The sequence below is a fragment of the Mycteria americana genome, chromosome 25, assembly GCF_035582795.1.
Source record: "Mycteria americana isolate JAX WOST 10 ecotype Jacksonville Zoo and Gardens chromosome 25, USCA_MyAme_1.0, whole genome shotgun sequence".
Classification (NCBI taxonomy): Eukaryota; Metazoa; Chordata; class Aves; order Ciconiiformes; family Ciconiidae; genus Mycteria; species Mycteria americana.
The window spans coordinates 380,343-394,172 of record NC_134389.1 but is presented as its reverse complement, the minus strand read 5'-3'; the positions used below and the strand labels follow the sequence as shown (position 1 = coordinate 394,172).

The window sequence follows — 13,830 nt, the reverse complement described above, 5'->3', positions numbered from 1 at the left end:
GGGCTCAGCGGAGGTTTGTACCCGGGTGGACTCGGCCCCGTGGTGCCTGCGCCGGGTTTGGGGGTGGCCTTGTCCCCCTCCTGCCCTTGTGTCACCATCCCGGGGGGGCTCCGCGTGCCGGGGGATGCCCCACGGGCAGCATCGCCCCCCAGTTTCTCCCTCAAAATCCCCCCCTTCCCCGTCGCCTCAGTGGGTTTCTCAGGAGTAAAACCGTCCCCTCGCCGGGCTGCGTCCCCGCGGCGTCCCCTGGACCATGTGCCTTCGCGTCCCCCTCCCCTGCGGGGGCCGGGGGGGAGGACCAGCGCCGAGGGACGCCCCGAAATCTCTCGCCTGTCCCCTCTGCCCTCCCCCTCCCCTCTGCGGCTGCCTGGCTCCGTCCCTCCTCTCTCCAGCTGGCAACTGGGACAAACTGGGACAAGCGGCAGGCCGGGGCGGCGCGATCTGCCTGCTGCTGGCAGCTGCCTGCGCTCTGCCTGCACGTGTTGGAGGGCGGCCGGCAGCGTGCGGTCCTTGGCCGGTGGCCACCCGGCCCCCGCCCTGGCTCCCCGTCCCCGGAGAGCCCCCGAAATGGCCGTTCCCCCCCCACCCCTGGCCGCTGCCTGTTGTCCCCAGGGGGGATTTTTTTTTTCCAGCTCCATCCTGGTTTTGTGATTCTTCTCCCCGTCTCTGCTCGGCCGCCGGTGGGTGCAGACCCCCTCCAGGGCGGGGGGCAGCCCCCTGGGACTCGTGGTGTGTGTGCCCCACCCCACCCTCCCCCCCCCCCGGGGCACACAGCCCCCCTCCGCTTATGGATGATTCTGGCACAACTTGGTGTAATTTCTGTGACTTCTGTATTTTTTAAACTTCAATATAACAGTCATATTCCCTCTGTAGCTTTCGGGTTTCTTGAAATAAACATCTACTGCAGCGCCTGGCTCCTTCCTTCTGCCCTTGCCTGCGCCGGGGGGGGGGGGGGAACACCAAAAAGGAGGGGGGACGCCCTCCTGGCTGCGGCACAGGGAGCCCTGAGTGCATCCTGCTGCTGCGTTTTGGGGAGAAACGGTCTGAAACGGAGCGGCTGCGGCCCTGCTCTGGATTTTACTGTACCAGGGAGGGGCTCACGGCGCCGGTGCCAGCCCCGCGGCCGCCACGGTGCCGTAGAGGTCGGGCCGGCGGTGGCCGTGCACCGGGATCTCCCGGCGGATGCGGTGCAGGTAGTCGAGGTCGATCTCGGCGTAGCAGAGCCCGGGTCCCTCGCGGCACTGGGCCACCACGGCGCCCCAGGGGTCCACCACCAGCGCGTGGCCGTAGGACGTCCGGCGCTCGTGGTTCTTCCCGGTCTGGGCGGCTGCCACCACGTAGCACTGGCTCTCGATGGCCCGGGCCCGCAGCAGCACCTGCCGGGGGATGCGGCACTGCCGGGGGATGCGGCACTGCCGGGGGATGCGGCACTGCCGGCGGTGCCGGACCGTGGCCCACGGGGGGGACGCGGGGCAGAGAGCACGGTTTGGGCGGGGGCGTTGTGGCTGGGCTGGCTGTGCCACCTGCCCCTTAAACACCCAAAAAAGAGGCTTTTTATCTTAAATTTGCCTCTCTTGGCTGTGGCAGGATTTGTCCCCGCTCGCTTGCCGCTGGAGACGGTTGGGGTGAGGGCTCGGCCCCAATCCGCCAGCCCCCGGGGCGTCCCCAACCTTGCGGGGACGAGGGACGAGGGGCCGAGGGAGAGGCTGGGGCTGCGGGGCCGAGCTCACCTCCCAGTGCGCCGAGCCCGTGGGGATGGTGAAGGCCGAGGGGTAGGTGAGGATCTCGGCGCCGGCGCGCCGCAGCGCCAGCGAGATCTCGGGGAAGCGCAGGTCGTAGCAGACGGAGAGGCCGAGCTGGCGGGGAGGAAGAGGGGACGTCGGCGAGGACGCGGCGCGGGGCTCCGGGCAGAGGTTAGGGGACAGCAGAGGGGACGCGGGGCTCGAGCCGGGGAGCCCCTCGCCCCGCAGGGACCCCGAGGGTCCCCAGCGGCGCCCGTCTGCCCCGTACCTTCCCCGCCGGCGTGCTGACCGGGGCCACGATCTCGGTGCCGGGGTTGGTGAAGCTGCTCTCCTTCATGGTGACGCGTCCCTCCAGCTCCACGTCACACAGGTGGGTCTTCCTGTAGGCGGCCACGAGGCGACCTGGGGACAAGGGGGGGGGACGACACAGACACACGTCCGCGGGGGCCGGGGACCCCCGGTCGGCAGCGCGGGGCCGGGGGCTCTCACCTGCGGGGTCCAGCAGCACGTGGCAGTTGTAGATGCGCTGCGTGGTCGGCCAGTCCCGGCCGCGTTCGTGGAAGCCGCCCAGGGACAGCCACACGCCGCAGTCCCTGGTGAGAGGGACCCGGGGTCACCCCGGCTGCGCCGGGGACGGGGATCCCGCAGCCGGCACCCGCGGCTCCGTCTCCGCCACCCCGGTCCGCGGGACGAGGGCGGGGGGGGTCCCCGTCGGTACCTGGCCAGCTGGGCGTAGCGTCCCATGAGGTCCCCGTCCAGGCCCTCGGCCAGGCTGAGCGTCTGCGCCGCGTCGGAGCCGATGTAGTCGAAGCCCTCGGGGAGGAAGACGAGGCAGGCGTCACGGCGAGCCGCCTCCCGCACCAGCCCGGCGCAGGCGGCGAAGTTCAGCTCCTTGTCGGGCGTGGAGGTGACCTGGGCCACGGCCACCAGCGGCTTCAGCCCCGGGGGACCCGCCATGGCGCGGGGCGGGCGCGGGGAGCTGCGGCACGGCGCGGACGTCAGCCCCGGGGACGCGGGCGGCCCCACGGGGACCGCGGCAGCCCCCGGGGCCGGCACAGGTCACCCGCCCGCGTGCCCGGGGTACCTGCCCGGGGTACCGGAGCCGTGCGGGCGTCTCGGGGTGCGCGGGGGGGCCGGGAGCAGGCGGCGCAGCGGGGTCCGGGGCACCGCTCTCAGCCTGGGGCGGGGGGGACCCCGGCGTGGGGGGGGGGGGGGGGGTCACGGCTGCTGCCTTGTCCCTGTGCTGGGGGGGACACGGCCCCGGGCGACCCACGGCCCCCAGCCCACCTGCAGCGCCCAGGTCACCCCCCAACTGCCCCAGCACCCCCAAACTGCCCCAGCACCCCCCAGCTGAGACCCCAACTGCCCCAGCACCCCCCATTTCCCCCAGCTCTGCCCCAGCACCCCCCAACTGCCCCAGCACCCCCAAACTGCCCCAGCACCCCCCATTTCCCCCAGCTCTGCCCCAGCACCCCCAAACTGCCCCAGCACCCCCATTTCCCCCACCTCAGCCCCGCACCTGCCCCCAGGCCCCATCAGCCCCCCCAATCCCCCGATTCGCCCCACATCCCCCCGCACCCCCCGCCCGTACATGCCCCGCCGGCGGCACCGAGGGGACGCGGGCAAAGTCCCCCCCCGGCCGCGCCCGCACCAAAGATGGCGCCGGCGCCGCCTCACCGGGCAGCGCCGCTGCCCTCTACCAAGATGGCGCCCGGCCGGGCCCCGCCCCGTTTCCGGCCGGCGCCGGAAGAGGCGGGGCCCGCGGAGCGGGAGGGGGGGGGAAGATGGCGGACAGCGCGAAGGGGCGGCCGGCGGCGGCCCCCGGTGGGAAGGCGCTGACGGCGGAGCAGGTCCGGGCTGGGGAGCGGCCGGGGGGGGGGGCCCGGGCGGGGCCCCGGCTCCGGGCGAAGGTCTCGGGCAGGGCCCTGGCCCGGGCGGGGGGCGGGGGGAGGGGAGGCCCGGGCGGGCCTCGGGCGCCGGGGGGGTCCCAGCCCCGTCACCGTCGCCGTCGCCGTCCCCGCAGGTGGTGGCCCGGTTCAACCGCCTGCGGCAGGAGCAGCGGGGCCTGGCCTCGAAGGCGGCCGAGCTGGAGCTGGAGCTGAACGAGCACAGGTGGGGGGGGCGGGGAGCCGGGGGGGGGGGGCTGGGCCGCGGGGGCCTTCGCCGCCCCAGCCTCCTCTTCCTCGCAGCCTGGTCATCGAGACGCTGCGGGAGGTGGACCCCACGCGGAAGTGCTACCGCATGGTGGGCGGCATCTTGGTGGAGCGGACCGTCAAGGAGGTGCTGCCGGCCCTGGAGGGCCACAAGGAGCAGGTGGGGACCCCCGGGCCGCCGCCCCCCCCCGGGCCCCCCCGGCCGCCCCTCTCCCGGCCGCCGCCGCCCCTCACCCCCCTCTCCCCCCCCCCCCCCCCCTCCTCCAGATCAGCAAAATCATCGAGACGCTGAACCAGCAGCTGCAGGCGAAGGGCCGGGAGCTGAACGAGTTTCGGGAGAAGCACAACATCCGCCTGGTGGGCGAGGACGAGCCCCGGCAGCCCCCCAAGGAGGGGGCCGAGGGGGCCGGGGCCAAGGGCGGCTCGGCCGGCGTCCTGGTCTCCTAGCTCCCCCTCCCTCCCCCTTGCTGAGCCCTGTTCGTGCCGTGCTTTTGTTAAATAAATGTCTTTTTTTTTTTTCGCCTTTGGCCGCGGGCCCGGCGTGGGCGCTGAGGGTGGCTGCCGCTTCCCGGGGGGGGGGGGGGGGGGGGGGCGGGCAGGCGAGGGGGGTGCTGGGGGTCAGACCCCCCCGGCTCGGCTCGGCTCGGCTCGGCTCGCCACAGGGCGACCCGGCGCCCCCAGCGCCGCTTTGGGGGTGACGTGGGGGGCGGATGGCGGCTCCGGGCCGGCCTCGGCCGCTGTTTTCTTGCTTTGGCCACCGAAAACGCTCCGCGGCTCTTTCCCGGGGCGGCCGCTGCCAGCGCGGCCGGGGTGGGGACGGCCCTGTCACCCCCCCGGCACCCGTGGGATCGCAGCCAGCGCTGGAGCCGCTGCTCCGGCCTCGCGTGGGGCTGGGGGGGGGGGAAGAAACCCCCCAAAATCGGGGTGGTGGGGGCTGCTGGGGGCTGCGGACGCGCCTGCACGCCCCAAAGGGGGGGGGGGGGGCGGGAGACACGGGGGGACACTGGGACGTGCACCTGGAGGGGACACGGCCCCGGCGGTGGCACCGGGGAGGGGGGGTGGCACCGTCACCGTTGCCCTGAGCGAGGCTGGCGCGTGCCGGCGCGTGCCGGCGTGTGGCACCCCAGGGTGCGGCAGTGGCGAGGGGGGGTGGCGACAGGAGGGGACGTGGCCGTTGTTGACTGTACACAGCCCCCGCCCGCGGCGTCACCCGCCACCGGGCCCGGCCGGTTCCCCGCGGCCGCCAGCCCCATATAACACCGGTGACACCGGTGACGCCGGGGCTGGCGGGGGACGCCATGGAGGAGGCCGGGGGGCTGCGGCTGGCGGAGGCCGAGCGGGAGAGTCTGCTGGGCTCCGTCCACGGCGTCTCGGGGCCCGGTACCGCCAGCGGGGACACACACGGGGACCCCGATGTCCCTTTTGGTCCCTAAATGGGGCCCGGGGGTGGGGTGGGGGGGACAGGGAGCGGGGAGCGCTGGGGAAGGTCGTGGGGAGGGGACGGGGTTGGGGACGGGGGAGCTGGCAGGCGGATCGTGGCTGGGGCCGGGTCGGGGTGACGGCGGCGTGTCCCCGCAGTGGTGACGGCCACCCGCATGGCGGGGGCGGCCATGTACGAGCTGGTGCGCGTGGGGCACGCGGAGCTGGTGGGGGAGATCATCCGGCTGGAGGGGGACATGGCCACCCTCCAGGTCTACGAGGAGACCTGTATCCTGCCCGCACCGCCTGTCCCCGCGTCCCCTCCCCACCGCCCCTGCCCTTCCCTGTCCTTCTCTGTCCCCTCATCCTCCCCTGCCCCCCCCATCTCCCCGTCCTGCCCTTCCCTTCCTCCCCTGGCCCCCTCCCTGCCTGCCCCCGTCCCCCCCTCCTGTCCCTGCGGTCCCCCTGCCCTGTCCTGCCGTGTCCTGTCCCCCCCGTCCTCCCCTGTCCCCCCCCCTCCTGCCCTGTTTCCCTTGTCCCCTGCCCTGTCCCCCCATCCTCCCTGTCCCTCCACCCTGCCCTGTCCCCCCGTCCTGTCCTATTTCCCTTGTCCCCTGTCCTGTCCCCCCATCCTGCCCTGTCCCCTCCCTGTCCCCCCCATCCTGCCCCGTTCCCCCCAGCCCCCCGTCCCTCTCTCCTGTCCCCCCGTCCTGCCCTGTTCCCCCTGTCCCCCTGTCCCCCCATCCTGTCCCCTCCCTGTCCCCCCATCCTCCCCTGTCCCCCCCGTCCTGTCCCCTCCTTGTCCCCCCATCCTGCCCCGTCCCCCCACCTTTTCCTGTCCCTCTGCTCCCCCCCATCCCGTCCCGTCCCCGTCCCCATCTCGCTGGTGGCCTTTCCTGAGCGCGGGGGCAGCGGGGGTGCGGGTGGGGGACCCGGTGCTGCGCACGGGGAAGCCGCTCTCGGTGGAGCTGGGGCCCGGCATCCTGGGCTCCATCTTCGACGGGATCCAGCGCCCGCTGCGGGACATCGCCCGGCTCACCCGCAGCATCTACATCCCGCGGGGCACCAACGTCCCCGCGCTGCCCCGGCACCTGGCCTGGGACTTCGCCCCCAGCAAGGACGTCCGGGTGAGCGGGACCCCCTCGACGGGGACGCGCGGGACCCCCTCGACGGGGACGCGCGGGACCCCGCGTGCCTCCTGGGGACGCGGGGAGGAGGGGACGCCCCTTCTCCCGGCACCGCCGGAGGGGACGCGGCCCGTCCTCGTTGGGGTCCCGCGTCCTCACGGCCACCCCCGCCAGGTGGGGAGCCACGTCACCGGCGGTGACGTCTACGGCACGGTGACGGAGAACTCCCTCATCCGGCACAAAATCATGGTGCCCCCCCGCAGCCGGGGCACCGTCACCTACGTCGCACCCCCCGGGCACTACAGCGTCTCGGTAAGGGGTGACGGGTGGCGGGGCGACGGGGCGATCGGCGTGGGGGTCCCCGCTGCCCTGCCTGTCCCTCCCGTCCCCGCAGGACGTGGTGCTGGAGCTGGACTTCCAGGGCAGCGCGGAGAAGCTGACCATGCTGCAGGTCTGGCCGGTGAGGCAGACCCGGCCCGTGGCCGAGAAGCTGCCGGCAAATCACCCGCTGCTGACGGGCCAGCGGGTGCTGGACGCCCTCTTCCCGTAGGGACGGGGACGGGGACAAGGGTGGGAGACGGGGACAGGGGTGGGGGTGGGGACTGGGGACGGGGACAGGGACGGGGAACAGGGACAGGGACAGGGGATGGCAATGGGGGACAGGGATGGAGATGGGGATAAGGGACAGGGGTTGGGGACGAGGACAGGGGTTGGGGACAGCGATAGAGCTGGGGACGGGGACTGGGGACGGGGACGGGGACAGGGTTGGGGATGGGGAACGGGGACGGGGACAGGGGATGGGGTTGGGGGACAGGGATGGGGATAAGGGACAGGGATGGGGGACGAGGACAGGGGTTGGGGACAGCGATAGAGCTGGAGATGGGGACTGGGGACAGGGACAGGGGATGGCAATGGGGGACAGGGGGACATGGGGGTAGGGCTGGAGATGGGAATAAGGGACAAGGATGGGGGACGGGGACGGGGATGGTGTCGGGGCTGGGAACAAGGACAGGGGTGGGGACAATCCTGCTGGGGAAGGGGGTGGGGGGGCCGGTGGGGGTCACGCTCACTCCGGACAGTCCCCAGGAGGGACAGGGATGGGGACGGGGACAGGGGTCCCCCACCGCCACGGGGACGTCGAGGGGCGGTGTCGGAGGGCTGCAGCCGCTGCTCTCCGCCGTCCCCGCGCGTCCCCGTCCCCAGGTGCGTGCAGGGCGGCACCACGGCCATCCCGGGCGCCTTCGGCTGCGGCAAAACCGTCATCTCCCAGTCCCTGTCCAAGTACTCCAACAGCGACATCATCGTCTACGTGGGCTGCGGCGAGCGCGGCAACGAGATGTCCGAGGTCCTGCGGGACTTCCCCGAGGTGGGGACGGGTGGCACGGGGTGGCAGCCAGCCGGGTGCCGCGGGGCCGGTGGCCGGGCGGTGACGGTGACGCTGTCCCCAGCTCACCATGGAGGTGGACGGGAGGACGGAGACCATCATGAAGCGCACGACGCTGGTGGCCAACACCTCCAACATGCCGGTGGCCGCCCGCGAAGCCTCCATCTACACCGGTGGGTCGGGGGCTGCTGCGGCGGGGGGGGTACGCATGGCACGTGTGAGCGTGCACAGACACGTGTGAGCGTGCACAGCACGTGTGAGCGTGCACGGGCACGTGTGAGCGTGCACAGACACGTGTGAGCATGCACAGCACGTGTGAGCATGCACAGCACGTGTGAGCGTGCACGGGCACATGTGAGCATGCACGGACACGTGTGAGCGTGCACAGCACGTGCGAGCATGCATAGACATGTGTGAGCGTGCACGGGCACGTGTGAGCGTGCACGGACACGTGTGAGCGTGCACGGACACGTGTGGGTGTGCACGTGCGCGCACACACGCCGCGAGGCCACTCGCGCACCCAGCCACGCGCATGCGTGGGTGCGCAGATGGGCGTCCGTGAGCTCGCAGGAGCGCGCGCCGAGCGCGCGAGGGGCGCGCGCCGCCCGTGCGAGCCACGTGCCGCCGGCGCAGGCATCACGCTCTCCGAGTACTTCCGCGACATGGGCCACCACGTCAGCATGATGGCCGACTCCACGTCCCGCTGGGCCGAGGCGCTGCGCGAGATCTCGGGGCGCTTGGCCGAGATGCCGGCGGGTGAGCCCCGGTCCCGGGGGGGTGTGGGGGGGGAACCCCTCGCCCCTCCGCCGGCCCCGAGGCCGCGGTGAGGGGCTCCGGCTGCCCCCGGTGACCCCGCGCTCCCCGCAGACAGCGGCTACCCGGCGTACCTGGGGGCTCGCCTGGCCTCCTTCTACGAGCGCGCGGGGCGAGCGCGCTGCCTGGGCTCCCCGGCCCGCGAGGGCAGCGTCAGCATCGTCGGCGCGTGAGTGCGGGGGGCCACGGGGGGGGGGGAAGGGGGGGGGTGGGGCAGCGTGGGGGACCCCCACCCCGGCCGCCCCGCCGAGCCCCTCGCCCGCTGTCCCCCGCAGCGTGTCCCCGCCGGGAGGGGACTTCTCGGACCCCGTCACCTCGGCCACGCTGGGCATCGTGCAGGTGAGCGGGGCGCGCGGGGGACGCCCCGGCCCGACGCGGCCCCCCCTGAGACACCCCCCCCCCCCCTCCCCAGGTTTTCTGGGGGCTGGACAAGAAGCTGGCGCAGCGCAAGCACTTCCCCTCGGTGGACTGGCTGATCTCCTACAGCCGGTACCTGCGGGCGCTGGAGCCCCACTACGAGGGGCTGCACCCCGAGTTCCCCGCCCTGCGCCGGCGGGCCAGGGAGATCCTGCAGGAGGAGGAGGAGCTGGCCGAGATCGTGCAGCTGGTGGGCAAGGTGGGCACGGGGTGTGGGGCACGGGGTGTGGGGTGTGGGGTACGGGATATGGGGTACGGGGTGCGGGATGTGGGGTGTGGGGTGTGGGGTGTGGGGTATGGGATGGGGGGTATAGGATGGGGGGTACAGGATGTGGGGTGTGGGATGGGGGGTATGGGATGGGGGGTACGGGGTGTGGGGTGTGGGGGATGGGATGTGGGGGATGGGCAATGGGGGATGTGGGGTATGGGGCATGGGGTACGGGATGTGGGGTAAGGGATGTGGGGCATGGGATGGGGGGTACAGGGTGTGGGGTACAGGGTATAGGATGTGGGGTACGGGATGTGGGGTGTGGGATGTGGGGTGTGGGGTGTGGGGTACGGGGTACGGGGTGTGGGGTATGGGATGGGGACGGGGGATACGGGATGGGATGGGGACATGGGACGAGGATGGGACGGGTGGGGCTGGGTGGGGCTGGGTGGGGCTGTGGCCGTGGGCCGCGGGGTGCCACGGGGACGGGGGTAGCGACCCCAGACGCGTCCCCGCAGGCGTCCCTCGCCGAGGCCGACAAGGTGACGCTGGAGGTGGCGAAGCTCCTCAAGGACGACTTCCTCCAGCAGAACGGCTACTCCCCCTACGACAGGTACCCCCGCGGCCCCGCGCCCCCCCCCCCCGGCCCCCCGGCTCCCCGCCGTGACCCCCCCCGGCCCCCCCAGGTTCTGCCCCTTCTACAAGACGGTGGGGATGCTCCACAACATGGTCACCTTCTACGAGCTGGCGCGGCACGCCGTGGAGGCCGCCGCCCCGGGCGAGCGGCGCGTCACCTGGGCCACCATCCGCGAGAGCCTGGGGGACGTCCTCTACAAGCTGAGCGCCATGAAGTTCAAGGTGGGTGTGGGGGGGGGGGGGGCCGCGACCCCCGCCGGGGGGGTGCGCGGGGGGTGACGCCGCCGTGTCCCACGCGTCCCCAGGACCCGGTGAAGGACGGCGAAGCCAACATCACGGCGGCCTTCGCCCAGCTCAACGAGGAGATGCAGGCGGCTTTCCGCAACCTGGAGGACTGAGGGCGGGGAGGAAAAGGGGGGGGGTGCAGGATGGGGGGTACCCCCCGGGGCTCCCCCCACGCAATAAAGGGCCCGAGGGGGTGCTCGGCCTCCAGGCGTGGTTTCCCCGCGGCGGGTGGGAGCGTCCGGTTCCACCCCCCGTGGGCGCTGGCACCGGCCCCTCGCTGGGGGGGCCCGGGGGGGCCCTTTCCTGCCCCGGCCGGGAAAGGCGAGGGGAGGAAAGCGGGGGGGGCCGGGGGGGCAGCGCCTTGGGGGCCCGGGAGGGTTTTGGGGGGTGGGCGCGGTGGGTTCGGGGTTGCGCTGAGCCCCCTTTCTCCGTGCTGAGCCCCGGTGGATTCGGTGCACGTGTGGGGGACCCCGGGGGGGGCAGCGGTGGGACATGGGGGTGACAGTGACACCTTGGGTGGGACACGGGGGTGACGGTGACCCCCTGGGTGGGACACAGGGGTGGCAGTGACACCTTGGGTGGGACACGGGGGTGACGGTGACCCCCCAGACCACCCCTGAGCATCCTCCAGTGTTGGGGACAGCAGTGGGACACCGGGGTGACAGTGACACCTTGGGTGGGACACGGGGGTGGCGGTGACCTCTGGGTGGGACACGGGGGTGACGGTGACCCCCTGGGTGGGACACGGGGGTGACAGTGACACCTTGGGTGGGACACGGGGTGACGGTGACCCCATGGGTGGGACACGGGGGTGACAGTGACACCTTGGGTGGGACACGGGGTGACGGTGACCCCCTGGGTGGGACACAGGGGTGACAGTGACACCTTGGGTGGGACATGGGGGTGACGGTGACCCCATGGGTGGGACACAGGGGTGACAGTGACACCTTGGGTGGGACACGGGGGTGACAGTGACCCCCTGGGTGGGACACAGGGGTGACGGTGATCTCTGGGTGGGACACGGGGGTGACGGTGACCTCCTGGGTGGGACACAGGGGTGACAGTGACACCTTGGGTGGGACATGGGGGTAACGGTGACCTCTGGGTGGGACACGGGGGTGACAGTGACCCTCTGGGTGGGACATGGGGGTGACAATGACCTCTGGGTGGGACACAGGGGTGACAGTGACCCCTTAGATGAGACATGAGGGGGACAGTGACCCCCCCAGGCCACCCCCAAACATCCTCTGGCGGTGGGGACAGTGATGGGACACAGGGGTGACAGTGACCCCCTGGGTTGGACACGGGGGTGACAATGACCCCCCAGGCCAGAGCTGCCATGACAAGGGAGGTGACAACACCAGGACTCGGGGGGGGGGGGGGGACACAGGACGGGACACAGCCGGGGGCTGCGGGAGCATTTGGGGGCCACCGAGGCGGATACCGGGAAGGAGCCGCCGGCCACGTGGCTGGATCCGGTCCCCCGGAGGGGGGGGGGTGTCCCTATTTGTCCCGTCCCCCCCCCAGGCTGGCGGGGTCTCCCCGGGGACGCCCCCCGCCCCCCACGCCGGGGTTCCCCCGGCGTGGGGGGCGGGGGGCGTCCCCGGGGAGACCCCGCCAGCCCCGGGGGGGTCCTGCGTCGTGTGCCCCCCCCGCCCCCGGTGCCGCCCCCGCCCGCCCCGTCCCCCGCCCCGTCCCGCCCCGCCGGAACCAGCACCCGGAGATGTGGGTCCTGCTGCTGCCCCTGGGGCTGGGCTCGGCCCTGCTGCCCCCCGGTGGGTCCCGCTTGGGGGGCCGGGGGGGCTGAGGGGTGCAGGGGGTTGCAGAGGGTGCACGGGGGCCGGGGAGTGCAGAGGGTGCTGGGGGTGCGGAGGGGTGAGGAGGGTGCGGGGGGTGCCGAGGGTGCTGGGGGGCTGCGGGGTGCGGGGGGTGCAGGGGGTCCGGTGGGGTGAGGAGGGTGCTGGGGGTGCAGAGGGTGCTGGGGGGCTGCGGGGTTGCAGAGGGGTGCAGAGGGTTCTGGGGGTGCAGAGGGTGCAGGGGGTCTGGGGAGTGCAGAGGGTGCTGGGGGGCTGGTGGGGTGAACAGGGTGCTGGGGGGCTGCGGGGTTGCAGAGGGGTGCAGAGGGTGCTGGGGGTGCAGAGGGTGCAGGGGGTCCGGTGGGGTGAGGAGGGTGCTGGGGGGCTGCGGGGTTGCAGGGGGGTGCAGAGGGTTCTGGGCGTGCAGAGGGTGCAGGGGGTCTGGGGAGTGCAGAGGGTGCTGGGGGGCTGGTGGGGTGAACAGGGTGCTGGGGGGCTGCGGGGTTGCAGGGGGGTGCAGAGGGTTCTGGGGGTGCAGAGGGTGCAGGGGGTCCGGTGGGGTGAGGAGGGTGCTGGGGGGCTGCGGGGTTGCAGGGGGTTGCAGGGGGGTGCAGAGGGTGCTGGGGGTCCGGGGAGTGCAGAGGGTGCTGGGGGTGCTGGGGGGCTGCGGAGTTGCAGGGGGGTGCAGAGGGTTCTGGGGGTGCAGAGGGTGCAGGGGGTCCGGTGGGGTGAGGAGGGTGCTGGGGGGCTGCGGGGTGCGGGGGCGCAGGGGGTGCAAGGGGTTGCAGAGGGTGCAGGGGGTGTTAGGGGGTTGCAGAGGGTGCTGGGGGGCTGCAGGGGTGCGGGGGGGTGCGGAGGGGTGCAGAGGGTTCTGGGGGTGCAGAGAGTGCTGGGGGTGCCGAGGGTGCTGGGGGGCTGCGGAGTTGCAGGGGGGTGCAGAGGCTTCTGGGGGTGCAGAGGGTGCAGGGGGTCCGGTGGGGTGAGGAGGGTGCGGGGGGTGCCGAGGGTGCTGGGGGGTGCAGGGGGACCGGGAGCACCGAGGGGCACCGGGGGCTGCGGGAGCCGGCGGGGCTCGGGGCTGGGGGAGGAGATGTCCCCGTCGCTGTCCCTGTCCCCGTCGCTGTCCCTTCCCACGCCCCGCTCCCTGTTCCCGTGTCCCTGTCCCCATCCCGGTCCCGGTCCCGTCCCCACCGGTCCCCGAGTGTCCCACAGTGGTGAGTCCCTGTCATGGCCACGCCGTGGGCTGGTGACGGTGCCCAGGGTCCCGCAGCAGTGTCCCCCGTGGCCATGGGACAGGGACAGTCCCCAGGGTCCCGCAGCAGTGTCCCCCGTGGCCGTGGGACAGGGACAGTCCCCAGGGTCCCGCAGCAGTGTCCCCTGTGGCCGTGGGCCGGTGACGGTGCCCAGGGTCCCGCAGCAGTGTCCCCCGTGGCCGTGGGACAGGGACAGTCCCCAGGGTCCCGCAGCAGTGTCCCCCGTGGCCGTGGGCCGGTGACGGTGCCCAGGGTCCCGCAGCAGTGTCCCCCGTGGCCGTGGGACAGGGACAGTCCCCAGGGTCCCTCACCAGTGGGTCCCCATACTGGGCGGGTGCCGGTGACACTCCCCATTGTCCCCAGGGCCCCCAGCGCTGGCCCTCGGCCATGGCCCAGCCGAGCCGGCCGCAGGCCACGGTGACCCGTCGGAGCGCTGCGCGCTGTGCCACAGCCCCCACCGGGCCCGGGCGCAGGCCAACGGCACGCTGGGTGCCAGCGTCACCCTGGGGTGCCCCGTGGCGGGCGTGCCCCTGGGCCAGCTGCTGGCCGTGCACTGGCACTTCTGGGGTGGCCCCGGGGGTGCCGGCGCCGCCGTCT

At 73.3% G+C, this 13,830-nt stretch overlaps 3 protein-coding genes across 6 annotated transcripts; 2 read left to right on the top strand and 1 right to left on the bottom strand.

The window, feature by feature from the left end:
* Positions 1-1,075: 1,075 nt before the first annotated feature.
* NIT1 (nitrilase 1) lies at positions 1,076-3,430 on the bottom strand. Of its 4 annotated transcripts, none has more exons than XM_075525022.1 (7): positions 3,334-3,430; positions 2,827-2,919; positions 2,461-2,721; positions 2,232-2,335; positions 2,011-2,144; positions 1,731-1,856; positions 1,076-1,376 (listed from the first exon to the last, which is right to left on the bottom strand). In XM_075525022.1, coding segments are annotated over exons 1-7 (999 nt in total). In that variant the 5' UTR covers positions 3,336-3,430; the 3' UTR covers positions 1,076-1,097. The 4 variants fall into 4 exon arrangements, with proteins under 4 accessions (XP_075381137.1, XP_075381141.1, XP_075381139.1 ...); XM_075525026.1 differs by having other exon boundaries at positions 2,831-2,919; positions 3,334-3,371; XM_075525024.1 differs by having other exon boundaries at positions 3,352-3,369.
* A 69-nt stretch (positions 3,431-3,499) lies between these two features.
* On the top strand, positions 3,500-4,422 carry PFDN2 (prefoldin subunit 2). Its single transcript, XM_075525029.1, has 4 exons — positions 3,500-3,592; positions 3,766-3,854; positions 3,932-4,055; positions 4,163-4,422. The coding sequence occupies exons 1-4, from the start codon at positions 3,527-3,529 to the stop codon at positions 4,340-4,342; spliced, it is 459 nt and encodes a 152-aa protein (XP_075381144.1). The 5' UTR covers positions 3,500-3,526; the 3' UTR covers positions 4,343-4,422.
* Positions 4,423-5,193: 771 nt separating this feature from the next.
* Positions 5,194-10,297, top strand: LOC142420686 (V-type proton ATPase catalytic subunit A-like). Its single transcript, XM_075524866.1, has 14 exons — positions 5,194-5,275; positions 5,474-5,602; positions 6,227-6,441; positions 6,616-6,753; positions 6,836-6,987; positions 7,645-7,807; positions 7,890-7,998; positions 8,459-8,581; positions 8,693-8,807; positions 8,914-8,977; positions 9,051-9,254; positions 9,782-9,876; positions 9,950-10,121; positions 10,205-10,297. The coding sequence occupies exons 1-14, from the start codon at positions 5,194-5,196 to the stop codon at positions 10,295-10,297; spliced, it is 1,854 nt and encodes a 617-aa protein (XP_075380981.1).
* The last annotated feature ends 3,533 nt before the right edge of the window (positions 10,298-13,830 follow it).